Consider the following 18,537-nt stretch of genomic DNA (forward strand, 5'->3'; position numbering starts at 1 on the left):
TATTTTTTACTGAGGGAGAAAGTATTTGAGTATCATGCTCTGACATGCATGCAGTGAAATAACCCGTGAGCTCAGAGGCAGAGGAAACATGTCAGAGGGGATAGAGCTCCCTGATAAAATCTTTCTGGCTCCTCAGAGCAATAGTCTTCCCCCAATGCATTCCTTCAGAATGGCCTGGAAAAGGAACACAGTATTTTTGCATCTACTGGAAAGCAGCAGTCAAACTGGGTCTTACCAAGGATGACAGATGCAAGCCTGAGTCAGATACTAGGCAAAACCTTCTCCCATGCCAGCACTTCCCACTGAAATTGGGACGACATTGGTTCAAGCACTACTCTCAAATAAAAGAACCCCAGAATCGCAGGACTCGGGGGGGGGGGGGGGGGGGGGAGCAAACAAAAGAAACACATACTCCGCCTCAGCTGCTTTTGAAAAATCTGGTCCAAAAGGGCTGAGACTTTCTCCCACTGAACCTGACAGGTGGAGGCATTAAGAGACTTCTTGGCATCGCAAACACAACCAGCATAAACAAAAGCCAGGATAAAGTTACCTAAGGACAACTGGTCTGAAATGACTGTTGACGGCAATCTGGATAGCTGAGCCCAGCTTCTGGCTGCCATGTGGGTAGGAAGCATTCCATGGTGCTTGAAATGCCACAACAAGCTCGAAGGTGTCTGGCCCATTAACCAAGGCATTGGAAAGGTTCACCAGGGCAAGAGCTATTGCAGCACTGTAACAGACAGGAGTCCTTGCTTGGTACTGGAGGTGACAGCATGGTCTCAGTGTGCCCAAATGGCAGTACACGTGAACCTCAGACACTACACTTTCCTCTTATTCCTCTTTTTATTCTGCTGGCTCTAACTTCTTTGCCTGTCACCAGATTTTAATTAAATAATCCTAATTAATCAGAGTATTTTGGTTTAATTGTTTCAATGGCATCCTGAGTTTGGACTCAATATATATTGCAACTCGGGGCAGGTCAGATTTTACAGCTTGTCATGTATTGTTTATCACACTTCAGTTGGAATGAAAACAAATGGGTATATGGGATGCAGTATAACAGTAATTGAGACATGAGGCAAGTACCGCTAGCAGTGAAGCATGATATCGCCTCAGTGTTACTGCCATTCATCTCTCTCCATCTAAGCCAGAAGTTGCATCATGTATAATATAGGCAGGGTAGAAATTCTCTTCCTGGACAGAAAAGTCTGGCAGGTGATGGGGGAGAATGAAGGCAATACTAGTTTTGGTTTATTTGCTTGGGGTTTTTGTTTGTTTGCTTTTCAAATATTTCCCTTGGTTCTCCAGTGAGAACCAAATGAACACTGAATGCAGCCTTGTGAAACAATGGACACGATCCTCTGCTCAGCTCTCCATCAGACACAACATGCATTTTATGCAAGATGGGTGGTTTAATTTGCTTTGGAACTGAATGCAACCAAAACAGCTCAAGAAGTTCCAAATCCTCCAGCAACCTAGGTAAACAACTTCAGATACCAGCAAAAGGTATCTTTTGGAGAAGCAGGAGATGGCACTTGGTGCTCTCCATGTTGCTCAGGGCACCAGCAGAGCCCTGCAGAAAGGGGCTACCAATGGCTGCTCCAAACATCTACTAGCATTTTTTTCTGCCCAAATAATTTTCTTTGACCTCCAAACTTTTACACAATCAAGACCTCACAGGTAGTCCAATACCACTGGTGACAAAGGTCATGAAACTACCAAGGCAGAGTAGGCTGCTTGTCTGTTTACAGCCAGCATGAATTTGTTTTCTGTTCTCCTGCATTCTGTTTGTTCTGTAATTTTTTTCCTCTTTCTGTAATTTTTTTATTTTTCACAAAGTTTTCAGCATTGCATATCCTTCATTGGACATCAGGATCAAACCCAGCATGGTTTACTGGTACAGTGACTGAGTCTCATTTTATCTTGTTCACATGAGATATCCCACATGCTCTGAAACACAAGATGTAACCTAAATAATCTATGTCTGAGTTTGCCTTGAATAGGCAGCTGACAAAACACGGTCATCTGCCCCAGATATGGCCTGAAATCTTCTAAAAGTTTGCAACACTAACGGTAGGTCCTCTCCAAATTCTTTGGGGCTTTCAATAGCCATCTCAGTGTGTTGCTGCATAAGATTGAGTAGTATTATGAATCAAAGGTAACTAGGCGATTGCCATTCAAACCACAAGGTCATAAAAGGTGTAGAATTTTGTGATGTGTATTGTCTTGAATTCCTTCGCCATTAGAATCATTGTAAGATAAGCTGCAAAGTCAGGTCCTCTAATCCACCCCCTACCCAAGTGAGAATCAACTATACCCTACATTGGCACGTACTTCTGCTGCCATCCTAACCCAAGAAAAATCCCTGTTCTTGGAATATATTTATTGCAGAGTCCTCTCTGTCCACAGCAACTTAAATCTGGGAAACATGCTAGCTTAAAACACAGGAGAAGCCCCACTGAAGACAATGGTAAATCAAGTAAAATATCTGTGCTTAAGTGCTCACCATGTGTCCTGGTTTTGGCTGGGATAGAGTTAATTTTCTTCCTAGTAGCTGGTATAGTCATGGCAAGTCTTTTTAGTGATTTTTCAGGACTTCCTGCAGGCTAAAGTACCTTTTGAGAATTATATTTGCTGTAGCTAAACCAAAAAGCATCAGATTCATCCCTTTTGCAAGTCTATTGCAGTGACTGCAGTGTAAATGCCATAGATGTGCATTAGAGCATGTTACACACCCATACATTATACACTGATTAATCAGGCAAAGTCATTTACTCACCTCATTCCAAACCCTTACTAAACATGACCCAGGGGTTATAACTTAGCCACAGGAAGTACTGACTGCCTGAATTTGAATATCACTACCTTTTTTATCAATGTATTTCCCTGAACTGCAATATACACCTACGTATTTTTAGTCAAGCAAATGGCTTTTTTCAAGGTCGGTAGCTTCAGTTGGCATAAAATTGAATTTGACAATTCTTTATTGGCACAACCCTGAAAAGCCACATGTGCTATTTAAATGACCTCAGTCACAGTCCCTAAATTTCTGAACCTACTTTTAGGCACCAAAACACAAGTGTCTTAATCAGTAATAAGCCATTTCAACAAGACAGGCTTAATTAAAATCTAAATCAAACAGTTTAAAGCAATGTCTTTTTTTGTCATCTTGCACTACGATGATCTCAAAAGCCTTCTAAAATTTAGTTCCAGTGGTCTGTTTCAACAGATTTCTAAAGAAATAAGTACAATTACTTTGGAAATTAAAGACCATGCCAGTACTCATCAGAAAGCATAATTCTTTGGTCTTTTAAATCCATGCATCTAATGAAGTCCATAGAATTAAATCACAAAAGCATCAGACACCTTACCTCACAACAAGCCACATCTTGAACTTCTTATACTCAGCCTGGTCTTTAATTAGAACAAAACTGACTCAGTCAAGGCTTGAGCTGAAGCACAGGTAGAAAGAAAAAATTTCAGAACATATAGGCATTCTGCATTGTTCCAATAACAATGTATAAGCAGAAGATCTGCTGTATATTAAAGGCTGGTTGTTACAGCCGAGCTCTGTATTGGTTTATAATAGCACCTCACCAACATCAATGGCATTATCTCTAGTCTGAAAGGAAAAAAAAGAGCCCCTATATTATAGAGTTTCTAAATTAGAGATGGACCCCAAATCAGATCAGAGCTCCTCAGAATATCAGAACAAGAGCTGAACTCCAGGCTTATCCTTTGTGTTAAGCACAAGTGAACAGATGAGGTCCAAGACACAACACATGAAGGACTGTAACAGGCATCTTAGCAAACCAATGTATTTACTACTCCACCATCAAAAGAATGGTATCTTAAAAAAAAAAAAAAAATCCATTGCTGGCTCTCTTGTTCAGCTAAATTACTCAGGATTGACATTGACAAATCAAATCTTCATGGCTATCTATACTATAAATGGAATTTGGTTGTTTCAACAAAAGTTTAACCACCTAAACAAATTACAGCACTCTGATAACACTTAGAAGCAATCCAAGTGGTCTTTAAACTTTCCTCATCTAAATATTACACGTCAGATATTGCTCACTTTGAACATTAGCTTTTCTCTCTTTTATTAGTCCGTAGATCCAAAGTCTAAAGTCACTAAGAAAGATTTGCTCCATTTTTTTACTTTCAGTTTGAATGGTCAATAGTCAAAGTCTCTGTCCATAAACTGTCATGTCTGCTTCTCTTGCCCCCATTTTATCCTGGCAGTAGGGGAGGTTAAATACAGCAAAATGTTTAGGGAAATGTGTAGGCAAAATAACAGAGCTGAACTATGAAAACTACTGAACGAATGAATCAGAAGCTTCAGTTCTTGGATCATGTTTCAGGATTGGATTTGAAAGGCTGGAGTTGATGCAGAAGCCAAGCTCTGCATGGACACAACAACAGAATTGTGTTGACTTCAAAATGTCAGCAGACCCTCAACTTTGGTAGGCAGTTCTCATTTTCATCAGGAGTTAAATACCATGAAATCTTCATGAGTTGCTGCAAGCTGGTTCTAAGCTCATTTGTATCCATTGTGTCTGCCCACTTCATGTTTGAGCAGCCTCCATTATATCATTAACCTTTAGAGGAGAAAAAGACCTGGTAATTTAATCTGTCCACAGACTTTCATCAGAGCCTCGCTGTCACAGCCATGTAGCCAGGCAGAATGTGTGCTGGATGGTCTCCAGAGTTAATATGCAATATATGGCATTCAGTGCTCTTGAGATAGCAATGGCTTTACTTTGTTGGAGATTACACAGAGACAGCTTCATTAATTTTTCATCTATGATTCTTATCAGATGGAATAGAAGTGATCAATGCCAAATATTTTTTTTGTCAGACCTCAGAAGAACTAGTCTTTTGGGGACAAATTCTGATCACAAATAGACCAATGTAAATCCACAGTATTACATAGTTTCCAGTCAAAATTAGTAGAATTATCTGTCAGTTACTATGCTCAGAGTCAGCAAGTCAAGATATAAATCAGATGCTTTTAGTTCCTGCAAAGTGACTGGGGCCAGTACGTACTTGTATGTATTTAACATCTACAGTTATCTTAAGTCTGTTTTGTCTGGTTTTAAAACTATAGACACTTACTGGGACACGCCACTCGAGCTCTGCATGAAGAGAGGAGAATGCAAGATTGTCAACAGTAACATGGAAGCAGCAAATTCAGTCAGATCCTTCAATTTTATGCAGCAGCTGTACCAGCCACCAAAATAAGCGTGCAGCTGCTCTTGGGCACCACAGAGCAACTGCAAATATTCAAACATGCAGTCTCATTTATTGATCTAAACAGTTTAACTACACATCCATCCCTTTTATACAACTGCTTTAACACAGTAAGAATGACATTATAATATCCTGGCACCAAACTTTACTACCGTCAGGGCAATAATTTAGGCTGAAGGGTTAGTGTTTGTTTCATGTTTATCACTCAAGAGCCTATTGATTTGAGTAGATTTCACAAGACCAATAAAAAAAGGTTTCTTATATGTTACCTAGAAGTGATTAAACTCCAGCTCTGTGTGGTAATGACCTTTAGCTCCACTCTTCACAGCTTGGACTGGTTGCACAACCTCAGCAAGAATCACTTTTAATCAGCATTCTGGGATACCCCACAGTTGTATGTTCACTGGCAGGTATCTAAAATATGCCTGTGAATCCTGCTGTCAGTAATGGAGCTGGAAGAAAGCTGGAAGAAACACTCCTTTCAATTTCTTTTGCTCCCTTTTGGTGCATGTTCTTCATCATTCAAGTGTCAAGTGAATTGCACAAAGGGCAAATGATTAAATTGCTTCTGTAATATTGGAAGGAAGTGTTAATGTGACTAGTGATACTTTAGATAAGCACAGAAAATGGATCTAAACAGAGAAGGCAACCTATTGAGCTTTCTATCACCTATAAAAACTTGCAAAAGAAAATGTGGATTATCACATGATTAAATACCATATGCATGTAGAGACTTCTGTCAAAAATTAATACTTTTGAATAAATATTTTGAACCAAAACCTACTCAGAGATTTCAAAATTGACTAGTTTGAGACAATTCATAGGGCCCCTGCTAGTCTACAGAGAATTCTTCATGTCGTTTGTCATCTGTTTTCTTCATAATTTAGTCTTGAGAAAAAAAACTACCAACATTTTCATTAACTGAAAGTGTTTTTTTCCAATCTTATGGAAAAAAGCATTTGCTAATTCTGAGTAGGTCTGGCTTGAGGTCCTCTTTTTCAGAGCTGGGACATAGGTGATGTTTCCACAGCTGACCTAGTCTATTTTATGTCATTGGTCATGTGCTTTGGTCACTGCGATCACAAACTATGGCATCACTCATTCAGAAACAACAAGGAACACAGATAATGTACACAGACAAGCCTACACTACAGAATGTAAGCCCATGTGTCTTCTAGGGCTTGTGAACATGTTTTCTCACACCTGCTTTCAAAATAAGCTGAAAAAAGGTTACCCACCATTAGCAATTCAGCAAGACTTTTGATCAAGAGCCCAACCTACCCGACTCAGAGATGACACACTCACTGCTCAGAGTTGCTTAGGACTCCCAGAACGGTTTCTAACGGTGAATTAATCAGTGGTCTTCATTCATCGGAAAGCAACTATGTAGGTGAAAGGTAACAAGACACCGCAACTTGGATTAATTTGCTGTTCAAAAGAGGTAAAAAGCCACGTACTTTATGTACCAGGGAGACAGGGCAGAGAAGGAAAAGCAGTTACAGCTTTATGCATACAGCTAGCTTGGGTAATTGGCTTTGTTCCCGCCTCAAGTGACTCTGCTACACTTCTCCCCCACACTGGTACATAAGATGCATCCAGGAGCCAAAACCACAGATGGTGTCAGTCACTCTAGCTCTTTTGAGGTGATGAGGCAATATCCACTTACACTGAACGGGGACCTGCCCAACTACTAATTATTAGTATCTATTGCATACCTCATAACAGCATTGACTGCTTTGTTTCCCACATGCAAGATGCACCACAGACTGGAGCCAAGAGACTTGCACACCGGTATCATCTCTTTACACCAAATTTGGAACCATCCCACTCATTTTCTTTCATCCTTCTCAAACTGACATTTTCTAAAAACTTAGGGGAGATTGCAATCAGAAGGTCTAGGATGATAATTAGTGTTGGCACAGGTGCTTCCACTTTTTTTCATGTCCACTGATACAGGCAGGTTCCCCCACCCCAATCAAGAATACTTAAGATCATAAGTGAAAAGTGTTAATATTGGCTTACTCTTCAAATATCATACAGGAGTCAAATTCCAGCACCAGTCAAACCAGGCCTGGATCAACAAAAGCTTCATCATCTTGACCAGTCCTGACAGTATTAAGTGAGTGCTGAAAGGACTTTGGGATTCAGCCTTATCTTTTGGATTGTGAGGAGCAAACTTCTTCCAAAGATCGCATCCACAGCCTTCGGAAGTGAAGCCAAGAAGCTCCACCTGCCAGCCCAGCCTGCGTACCTCATCTCACAGCTGAGTCTTTCTCAAGCAGCATTAAGCACAGCAGCTCTGTTACTCCCATTTCATAGATGGAGGAAGACAAAAAAGAATCAATCACTTAAATCAACACAAGAAATCTCTGATGAAGCAGGCTTAGCCCACTTGGCAGTCCAGCAAGCGCAATACCCTTTGCACACCTTCAAAAGAGAAGGTGCATCATGGTAAGATAACCAGCCCCCCATACATCCCAACCACACTGAGAGCCCCTACCATAAAGGAGCATGCTACTTCACAGACCACTTGAGCTGCAAAGGAAACGCATGCCTCAGCGGTCAGACGTGATCAAGGGGAGGCCCCCACACAAAGCAGTAGGGAAAAAATATCAGAATATGTTTGCTTGCTCAAAGTGCAATCTAAGAGGCACCTTTTCTCAGTGGAATGAGACTTATTTAGTGCCCCATGCATACTCAGAGTAAATGAGAGTCCTATTAAAAACCCAAGTGTGCAGCTTTCACGGGACTGGAATTAGCTTTCACAGTGTGCTGCTCTCTTCTAAAGCTGTTGCGCAAGAGTTGTATGTTTAACATTTCTAACCAGCCAAAATTGCTCTTTATATTTGATCAGGAATAATTTTTTTTTTTTTACCTTTGAACCTGTTGCAACACAGGTTCAAAGGTTACCTGGGTGCAGTGTTGCCTGTTTATTAAAGCCACACACTGATGATTCGGGGCTTAGTCCTGCCACAGGAGCTGGGGAAGCATCAACCCTTGAACACCCACTTGGAGTTGTAAAGCAGCGAAGGCAGCAAGCTGTACCGGCCCCTCCACCCTCCTCCAGCACTGAAGGAAGGTAAGCAAATCTCTCCTGATCAGAGCCCGTGTTTCCCAAGTACTAGGCTTCCTGCTCCTGCAGGGAAGTACTGCAAGGGGGATAACAGCCTTAATTTGCTGCAACGCCCGCATCTAATGCACTTTTCTCATTAAACTGTGTGCTGTTAAAGGCAACAGCTATATAATTGGCTGCATGTTATTAAAGAAGAAAGTTTGGGTTCAGGGGTGGCAATACAAAGAAATCACAGCCTGAGTGAGAGCAACCATCTGAACACTCCCTGTTGCTATAGACTGGCTGGAACTGGAAACCTGACTACCGTCCAGGCTGAAGCCATTTTCTTATCAGTTTGTTAGTTATGTCTATTTAAAGATACAGTGCACAGAGCACCAGTGCCAGGCTCCCATTCAGACTCATGTTTAAAACAGAGTTCCAGAAATAGAAGAATCATTTGGTTCCACAGCATCGCAGGCAGGTTTTGAAGTCTTGTCAGTAAAAACTTGTTATATGCTAGATCATTTATACACACAAGCTTATTGGAAACATTTACTACAATAGGACCTTAATCACCAACTAGGAACACAGAAGCTGGCTGTAATGCCTTTTTTTAATGTTTTAAAAGCACAGATCTTAAAACCATGGCACGTGAGACTCCTGCGATTGCCTTGGTACAACTGCTTGGTGTAGCTATAGCGATGGAGCCTTCTCCAAGCTCTTGCTTGTGTACAGAGCTGCAGCTGTAACACAGGAGAGGGTAGTGGAGACAAAGATTAACCAGAAATCAAGCTGCAAGTAAAAGAGAACTGGCAAAAAGCATGCTGCTCTTCCAAGTCCTAAGCCCATCATCCTGTCCATACTACCTTCTCCAAGGAACCCACTTATGCTCTGAGAAGATTATTTATGTCCCTGTGCAGTTACTCTGCCTTACAAAAGCCAGAAGGCTGCCCTTGAAGAGTGTAGCAGAGCAATAAAGAATGATTATTTTCATAGCATTAAGAAAACAAACTGGAGTTCAAAAACCCTTCAAATAAAGTGAGCCCACACTTCCCACAGACTCACAAAAGTTAGATCCAAGTCTTGAAGTGACAACAGAGAAAACCGTACACTGAGCTAATGCTTCCCCTTCATTTATTTACATCCTCTGCTATTTGCTGTGGGTAGATGGGCTATTTTGGCATCTTTGGATAGCAAAAGCTCATGTTGTGCCATGACCTTAAGGTTTATTATAAAAGCTCATCTAATCCATCCTCTATGCAAACCTTTTGTGACAGTGACAACAGAAAGGAAACAACTTGAACTCTCTATATACATACTCTACCTACTGCTCATCTTAATTTGCTAATGGGTATGAAAGGTGCAGGTGTACATTTTAAATACATGTACAAAAAGAAGCAAAGGTTGAGTCTGCTTTATTTTTTGGCAGAGAATTACTAGCAACAAATGGATTTGTGCCTCATAAAAATCTGGAGTTTATTCAGATCATTTGAGGCAGTATCAAAAATGAAAAGCCTCAGAATTTGCATGTCACTTCTTATGCATACTAGAGAAAGAGCATCAGCTATATTCTAATTTATGAGCATTAAACAGAACCAATCATTAAGGAGAAGCTATCCTCCCCAAGGCTTTTCTATGTGCATCCCTTAATCCAATTTATGTTGGAGCTGTGAGACCCACTGAGTCCAGGCAATGCAGTGTAACCATACCAGCTCAGGGACCTCCACATCACACGCTGGGCTTCTGGCAGGCCAGGCAGGACGGCACAGCGGGCATGTTCTCTCGCACCCGCAGCCAAAGTCAAGGCATCTGAGATACACAGCATTGCTACCAAACAGCTGATCAGAGACAGGGCAAATTCACTGCTTTTTCTCTTCCTCCTGGAAAAATAACAGCCTGAGGCCAGATATCTGAAGGGGGAAAATCCTCAGAGAGGCACTCAAAGAAGGAGATAATGGAGCTGGCTGGGTTGGGAGCCTGGTCTTCCTTCCCTTTTCTGTAAGAGGCATTGCCTTTCTCTAAGCATAAGTGCACCCTGACTGGCACTATTAAAGCTGAAGCTCACAGCTTCACTTAAATGCCACTGGAACAGGTCTGGGTACGCAAAGCCAAAGGCAGAGGAGTTTCATGCAAAACAACCTATTTCTGTTTCACCTTCATGTAAAGCTTACAGCAAAATCAGTGAATTAAGCCTCAGCTTCCCTAAAAGTATATCTGCATTGCTAAATAATGCCATAATTACAGCGTAAGTTAGTTTTACCTGAATAGCATAAAGTTTACAGCAGCAATAAAAACGTAATTGCAATTAGTAGAGGCCATGTGTTTTAGCAAGCCAAGGTCCAGGACAGGTTGTATTCTGGATGCAAGATGCTATGTTATTCCATCCCAGCTATAGTTAGTCTAGCTAAGGAGATTATTCTGAAATCATGCAGCATAGAAAAACTTTCAGATAGGCAAACTCTTAAGTGGGAAAACAATTCCAAGATCTGAGGTCAAGGCACTAAAGAAGAGCGATAGGTGAAGCTACTGTCTTCCCACCCCTCCAAACCTGCTGCAAAATTCCAGTTATATTAGACAAGCATCAGAAAGAAAAAGGGAAACTACAGCAGCTATAAACTTTTAAATAAAGAAATGCAACTGTAAAACCATAAAGAAAATCCCTGTCATAGCATTTCAAAACCAAAATTTGAAACGCAATTCACTGTTACCTTGTGCAAATAATTGCACATGTGTAAGTCTATACCATAGCAGAAAGAACTAGATAGCTTTTTGGGGAAAAAAAACCCCACCAAAAAACCCACCAAAAACCAATAAACCAAAACCAGCAGCAGAAACTGGGATCCAGCCACAAGCAAGTATGTTACAGCAGTATATAAGAAATACGGTACTCAAAGCATTTTGTCAGTATTACAGGCTACAAAGCTCTGCTCAGCTTAATGTACATGCAGTTATAAAGAGAAAATTGCTGTTGTTGAGAGTACAGCTTTATACACAGAGAAAATAATAGCAAATAAACAATAAATGATAAATATAATTTCAAAAGGTTTTGGTCTACTTTTCACCTAGCTCTTCAGAAACATGTAAACTTCAAGCTCTTTTCATCAACAAAGAAAGAACTCAACAACTTCCTCCATTATTTTTTTTTTTTCTGACTACTTAAGTTCACCCATGCAAGTTCCTCCCACTTACAAGCTCCCTTCCCAGCATGCTTTTCTGCTTGCTGATTTATTTAAACCGGGAGAGGGAACTAGCTGTAGTATTAACGTGAGTGTTACCTAACTGGTGTTGGTTTGCTACTGTGCTGGTAAGGCTCCCTTTTACTTAAGGAAAAGAGGTTGTCTTCCCACCCCATCTTCAAAATGGTAGGTGGTTTTGATCAGTGGGTCTCATCTCTGTGTTTGCTCTGAAATATTTTCTGTATAAGTAATAAAATTTTACTTTTATTTGTTTTATTGTTAATGGGCTTGCTTGTTGTTATTCACAAGGGCTTTACTATAACTGATGTGCAAGTGCAGTGATTAGCTGCAGGGTTCAAGATAATGAGTTTTTCGGGAGCCTGCTAGGAAATCTCTGGTAGTGTGCTCTCAGATATTAACCTTAGGCTGAGTTAAGTTCAGATACATGTTTGCTCTTTGCTCTTTGTAATGTAAGTGCTGTAATAATATGTAGTGATAAAAGACTTTAGAAGTTTTTAGTAGTACCTTTTCTCTGTGTGGCTATGTAAGGTGCTTAATAACGATATTCAAGCTTTCTTAGGAGTTCTATGTGAATTTTCAAGTTGAGCTTTATTTCTAGCTCTTTAAACCATGCTTGCTGTGTGTTTAGAGATAATTTCCTATTACTATAATGTTGATGCATGTATGTTTTGCAAGAATATGATCCTGTATTATCTAATAGGATAAACAGTAACAGAACCCATACTGACTATTTTTTAATTTTTTCAAAACTTCAAGGGGCTAGTTGAATGTGTTCTATCTTTTGGAGTAGGTAGTTTTCAAGGAGAAAACCTGATACAAAAAATATATGAAAGCTTGGCTTTTCAATTTATCTGATAAAACTACTTTTAGTACTAAGTAGTGTCATGATGTCATTGCCCTCCTGATGGAGGGACAGTAATATCAGACATAGTAAAATTCTTTATAAAAAATGGCCTTTCTATTTAAGTATACTGAAAGCCCAAGTCCAATAGGTTTCATGAGCAAGGCCCAGAAATAGCCTGTAACAAGTAGTCTGAAACCACAGAGCACTATACTTCCTGAAAGTAAGTTACTGAGGCCTCATTCTTTCCCACCCCCTAGCAGAGTGCTTCTCAGCCAAGATCAAAGGGTACTTGAACTGTTTGGCTCTGACTTTCATAAGAGGTACTCTGAAAGCAAAGCCTAACTAAAGTGTATCTTAGGATTAATGCAAGTTACTGTGGATTTTGCTTTGTGGTTTTTACGTGGCTCTGTTCAGCAGTCACTGCTGAGCTTTTGCACTCTAGCTTCTCTCTGGATGCTGAAAGTTAAATGTTCCTAAACCCTGCAGAACACAAGACTTCTTGCTGCAGCTGGAGGAAGATGGGATATAATGCTTCCAAGGAGTAAGAACTGGCACAGTGGCTCACATCTGCAGGACACCAGGCAAGAGCTGCACTGTGTAAGCAAATGTAAAGAGTGAGCTACTGTTGGTTAACTAACTAATTAGTGACCCCAGTGCAGTTGGTTGTACTCTACTCTTCCTGCTTGGAAAGAGTCACTGTTACCTTACTAATGCTCATCAACAAGTTTTTGTGATCACCTCAAAAGTATATGTAAACTGTTTCTTAGGTGAACTTGAGATAAAGAATATAATTCTAGAAAACATTCTTCCAGGCATGGCCGTTGCTTCTGAAATTGTGCAAGTATCAGAGGTTGCTTTGCTGTCTGTAAAGAACTACTGTGATGGAGATAACGCTGATTTCTTTCTTTATACTTACGTGCTTGGAGGCACAAAGCTCAGTCACTTTCCAGTGGAGAGAATCTCCTGACTTGGAGAGAATAGAGAGTAACTGTTTCATTTCTTCTAGCTAGTGAAGGAATTGCTGTAGAGGTTGGTGGGGGGGCAGGTACAGTACAAATGAGAACATGTACTCCTGAACTCAAGGCTGTAAATGGTATCACTGTAATCTCTTCTGATAAAAACGAAGCCTTTGCACTCCGAAGCCTAGTGCATCTTATCCCTGACCATTGATCAGGGTAGACAACTTCAGTACACTTTAACTGTCTAGCATCTTATTGCACAAGAGGACTGACAGCTGGTTTGAGACATCCTGTGCGTTTTGTGTCTTTCTGGTCACTGGGAGCTGAGCCCTTCAAAACTCAGGGGTTTCAAGGATTCCACCCCTGCCCCCCCCATGCTTAAGAAAGCAGCTGATGCTCAGACTTGCCCTGCAGTGGAAGGTGGTGTCTGTCAAAAATGCCTTGGCTTTGTCTCATGCTGCACTGAGACGAGTTTTTACTCAGTTGATATAGATCAGGTATTACGTATGCACAGGGCATTTGGATTTGTGGGTTAAGCTCTGGTTGTGGTTGCTCCTTAGGCCAGACCTAGGGTAGAGCTGTTCTTTTCCCATGGACAGAAAACTCTGTCAAGTACAGACTCCTACCCTCTCTGCTGGCTCTTCTGCTTTGAGGGCAGCAGGATTAAATGGCTTTTGGAGGATACCAGAGGTGATTAACTAGTGACTTGGATATGACAAGTAGTTACAATAGAAGCTTTATGCATAGGAAACAACTGTCCTGATGCTGGGAATTGAGACAAATTTGCTGACAGTCTCTTGCCACAGCTTGAATAACACACCCTATGTACTTTGATAGGAGTGACTAAAACCCATTTGAGGAAACATGGTTGGAAAGTAAAAGCAAAACACTCACTATTCTATTCATAAAGTAGGGGAACTGAAAATAGTCTTTCAGATATGAAAAGCATTTTTTTGTATATTGCAAACAAGATCTAGGTATCTGTGCTTTTTTTGATACAACACTAACTTCTGTAGCTTTAAAGGATGCTAGGTTTTGACTCTCACATGTACAGTCTCATTCAGTGCTGACAGTGGGCTAACGAAGACAGTTACTGAAAAAAACCCACCCTAGAAGCAAATCAGCATACCATACTTCCCAGGCTTTAGAGATAAACTTGTCAATAGGTCTTTCTTTAAATTAAAAATCTGGCTTATAACTGAAAATCATCCTTGACTAGCTATAGGGATGCTGGTTAGGTTACACTGGGATTAGGCTACTGCCTGATTTCTCTTTCTCTCTATGCAAGAGACTTGTGGAATCAATTCAGAATCTGAAGGCAAAAGCTTTGCTGCATTTAATCATCTTCAGGCTTTTCTCAACTTGATCAGGTGCTCTCTCTGGACTTTGAGTTCTCTGCCCCAAGCATTATCCTTCAGGGCCTGATGTTCAGTCTTCCTAGATGTCTTGGCACAAACTGCCTTGCATGTGAGTCCACGAGGAGATGAGAATAGCCTGACGGAAGGATTTTCAGTGACTTATCTACTGCTGCATGGAGCATTTGGGGTTAGTGGGTTCTCTGATCCTTACCACAAAAAGGTCAGACAAGTGTTCTCTGTTAATTTTCTGTCAAGTAAGTCCATGTAACAGAGAGTAGCTATTTGTGACAACTGCACTGATCTGTCTGAATAGGCAGTGTTAATGCTAAGCAGTGTTAATGAGTTATAGTAGAGGGCTTGGTGCTATAGACACGATCCCCAGTTCTGTTTATTACCTCTAGCATGATACTCTAAAGGCAACCAATCCTTCCTGGTTTCTAGGAAATTGTCTTAAAATTACTATTAAAATGAGCACATAAGAGCATACGTCAGCCATTAAAACTGGTACAGCTGTACAGGCAGGTGGTCTCTTCAGTTGCCTGCATATAGCTCTATTCTCTTACTGCTGATTGAACAATTTCATGTCCAGGGAAGAGTCACCTGAAATGCACTGAGTACAAACTCCTTTTGGCCCATCTGGGGATGGAAAAAGACTGGAAAATAGCCAGAGGTGATTGCTATTAATCAAAATTCAGGGGAGTTGAACATGAGTACTCTGGTATCCCTCTAAAAAGATGTGAGAATAGATGTGTCAAGGTCTAGTTTTGCCAACTTCTAACAACCTAAGCTTCTAACGTACAAATGGTGCAAATGTGATTTGCTCTGTCACTTGGGCTCTAAGTTAAAGGAATAAAGTTTGTATATCCAACTCCTCTTCATTTTGGAGAGTGGAAATGCCTCTACCAAGCTGCCTCAGTGCTCATGCTATAAAAAAGTGACTTGTTCATATTAACAAAAGAGGAAGTAGCTGACTCACACCATAAACCAGATACTGTTTAATCGCTGACAGAAAGCTCTTTACTAACTGCTCCAGTAATGGGTTACAAGGCCAAATGTATAAATCATGAAGAGCAGCTGATTGCCAAATTCACTTTATTAATCTTCAGTCTTCCAAATAGAGCAGTGCTAGAACCTAAACTGTTAAGTGGCTTTGCCCTGAATGTAAACTTGATCAGCACACCTGGTTTTAGGGGATTTTTTTTTTCTCCAGGCTCAAGTTGATAAAGGCCCAAAGGAAGTGTGTGGAGACGGGTGATATCCTGTGCTGCAGAAACAGCAGGTTTGTGCTTCCTAGGTTTGATACGCCCAGTGACTGGAACTGTCAGTCAGTGCAGGGTGCCAAGGGCAGTTCCTGCCTTTCTTGCTGTAGCACAATTTTTATGGTCTCAATACATGAAACCAAGGTCAGGAGTTTAAAGGGCACATTGTAACTAAGACTTAGAGTAGAAAAGAGGTCTAGGGAGTTGGTACTTTTCAGATATGTAGGTGACATGCTTTTGGCAGCTTGGACTTGATGACAAGCCTCTGAGGTACCCTTTTTTTTATCCAGATGCTGAGTGGGCAAAGCACGCCTTCTCTCACCAGAGAACGCATTAGGATTGCTAATTAACACAGCCACTGGAAACTGAAAACTACAAAACCATAAACCAGATATGCGTGATCTAACTCTGGTCAATCTGGGCTCAGAGACCCAAATTCTGACTTAGGGGCCTGGCTGAATTTACTAACTGTTTGGAAAATACCTTCAACTTGCTTGGAATTATAGTTAAAGGGTCACTGGAGCCCATTGCTCCAGAATGCCTGGTATTCTTCTTGCACAGGGATTTAGTTAGTTGCTAGCTGACATACTATCTGCTGACCGGGTTCCCTTGATTCTGTATGAAGGAATTTGAAAGGGCGTGGTTATTCATCTTGCAAAGTGTGATGTGTCATGTCCTGCATAGCTATTTAGATACTAGCAAAGATAAGTTGGCGAGATCTGAGTTGATTCAGACAAAAAGCAGTCACCTGTGCTAGATTTGCCTTGGCCATTTAATCTTAAACATACCAGAATATTTTAGAGATTAAAGTACTTGTTTCTAAGGCAGGAGGCTGAGGTAGATGTCCCATTCTGTTTTTGCTTCCCTGCCCTTGAAGGAAGAGACTCTGGACGATGCAAGCAACAGAACTGTTTCTGTACTTCCCAGCTAGACTTCCATTGCACACATTGACTTCCAGGTCACCACTTTCTAGTGGGAAAGTAACTTTCACAGTTTTAACTTGTGCCATATCTCATGCTGAACACACTTTCACTGTCTGAAATACTTGTCCAGCATAAACCCTGCTTTCCAGTAAGAGCAGATGATCATGAAGATACTGCTTGTCCTGCAGACCTATATATGTAGATATAACAAACATGTAATTTAGCAATACCCCTACTATTTTAGCAATACCCCCTCCGGTTGGACAGCTTTAATATTGAGGCATTTTGTTACTTCCACTACTCACATCACTGAACTACAGGCATTTTTTGTTAATACTTAATTTGGGACATCATATGTTTTCCCCAGGCAGATTTTTACTCTTGAATAGAAAGAATTAACATCTGTTCCTTGTCTGACTTCATCAGGCTTCAGCTTTTTGTGGAAGAGGATGCAGCATGGATTAAGATTTATGGGGACAGGTGACTTCGGATCTCTTAAGAGGCTTAAAGCATTGCATAAGCATGCTTCATTATTGTACCAGGACTCTTTAGGGGCAAACTGCTGAAATGATTTGTAGTATTGCTTAACAAACTACTTAAGTAACCATGGCTTATAGGTAGTGAGTGCTTCTAACTCATGTCTACTAAACCTCCTGTTTGTTTCAGGTTCAACTCTGGCTCCACTGATCCAGCACAATGATTTGGATACTTCAAGTCTTGTTCTCACCGCTCCCAACACCAGCATTGATTAGTCTTATTGTATTTGGAGCTGGCATCTTCCTGTGGGTGATAAGCAGGCCAAAACCTGTTTTGCCTCCTGTTGACTTGAACAAGCAGTCAATAGGAATTGAGGTAATACTTACTCTGCTTGTGGGCATGGACTATTTTTGAGCTTAATATGAATACTGATCCATTCTGACTCTGGTTATCAGTGGAAACTCTCCTGCCTGATATACACAGCCTTCTCTCCCAGGTATACAGCTCAACAGTATGGTGGGGAGAAGGGAAGTCTTAAGACACCAAGAGTAAGAAACAGCAGCTCTTGCCAACAGGGTTAGGTGGGCTTTTTACCAGACGGCCTTGGCTGTCACTGACTTTTTTCTGTATTTTAAATGCTTTGCATCAGTTTTGAGGCTAGTGCTAGACTTCATGTAACTAGGCAAGTGGTAGCACTCATTTTTAGTCAAGGTCTCTCTAATAACCTGTAATTGAATATTAATCTAGGCCATCTAGAAAATTCCTCTGCATATGACTGATGACTGAGTAGATCAAAATAAGGAAGGAAATTGAGACTTCCCTAATAATGCAATACTACTGAAATGCTTTAAAGGGGATTGCTGGGAGAATGGCTGAGGAATAAATGACATTGCATCTGTTCTGTTCTGTTTCATAACTATGCTCTGTTCCTAGGGAGGAGCCAGAAGAAGTGCATTCGTGACAGATAATAACCTGCTTTCTTTCTACTTTGAAGATGGTAAAACCTTGTATGAAGTTTTCCAGAGAGGACTGCGTGTTTCTGGTAAGCTTTGCATCTGCTAGTTAGTACTTGCCTATCAATCACAAGTAAATAAAATTATTCCAAGCTCTTTTGCCTTGCTTCTTATCTGTAGTAGTAATTCAAGCTAGCAAAAGCTTTTCCAGCCTTCTGTGGGGTGGAGTGACAAGTGACCATATTCCGTCCCAGCCCCC

The 18,537-nt window shown here is 40.8% G+C and overlaps 1 protein-coding gene across 2 annotated transcripts in view; it reads left to right on the forward strand.

Moving 5' to 3' along the window:
* The first annotated feature begins 17,544 nt into the window (after positions 1-17,544).
* Positions 17,545-18,537, forward strand: part of ACSL5 (acyl-CoA synthetase long-chain family member 5) — a 12,031-nt gene continuing 11,038 nt past the window's right edge. For both annotated transcript variants that reach the window (XM_009277869.1, XM_009277871.1), the window contains exons 1-2: positions 17,545-17,700; positions 18,259-18,367. In XM_009277869.1, coding sequence (XP_009276144.1) covers positions 17,545-17,700; positions 18,259-18,367 — 265 coding nt within the window. The remainder of the gene's footprint in view (positions 17,701-18,258; positions 18,368-18,537) is intronic.

The sequence above is a fragment of the Aptenodytes forsteri genome, unplaced genomic scaffold (genome assembly GCF_000699145.1).
Source record: "Aptenodytes forsteri isolate BGI_AS27 unplaced genomic scaffold, ASM69914v1 Scaffold15, whole genome shotgun sequence".
Lineage (NCBI taxonomy): Eukaryota > Metazoa > Chordata > Aves > Sphenisciformes > Spheniscidae > Aptenodytes > Aptenodytes forsteri.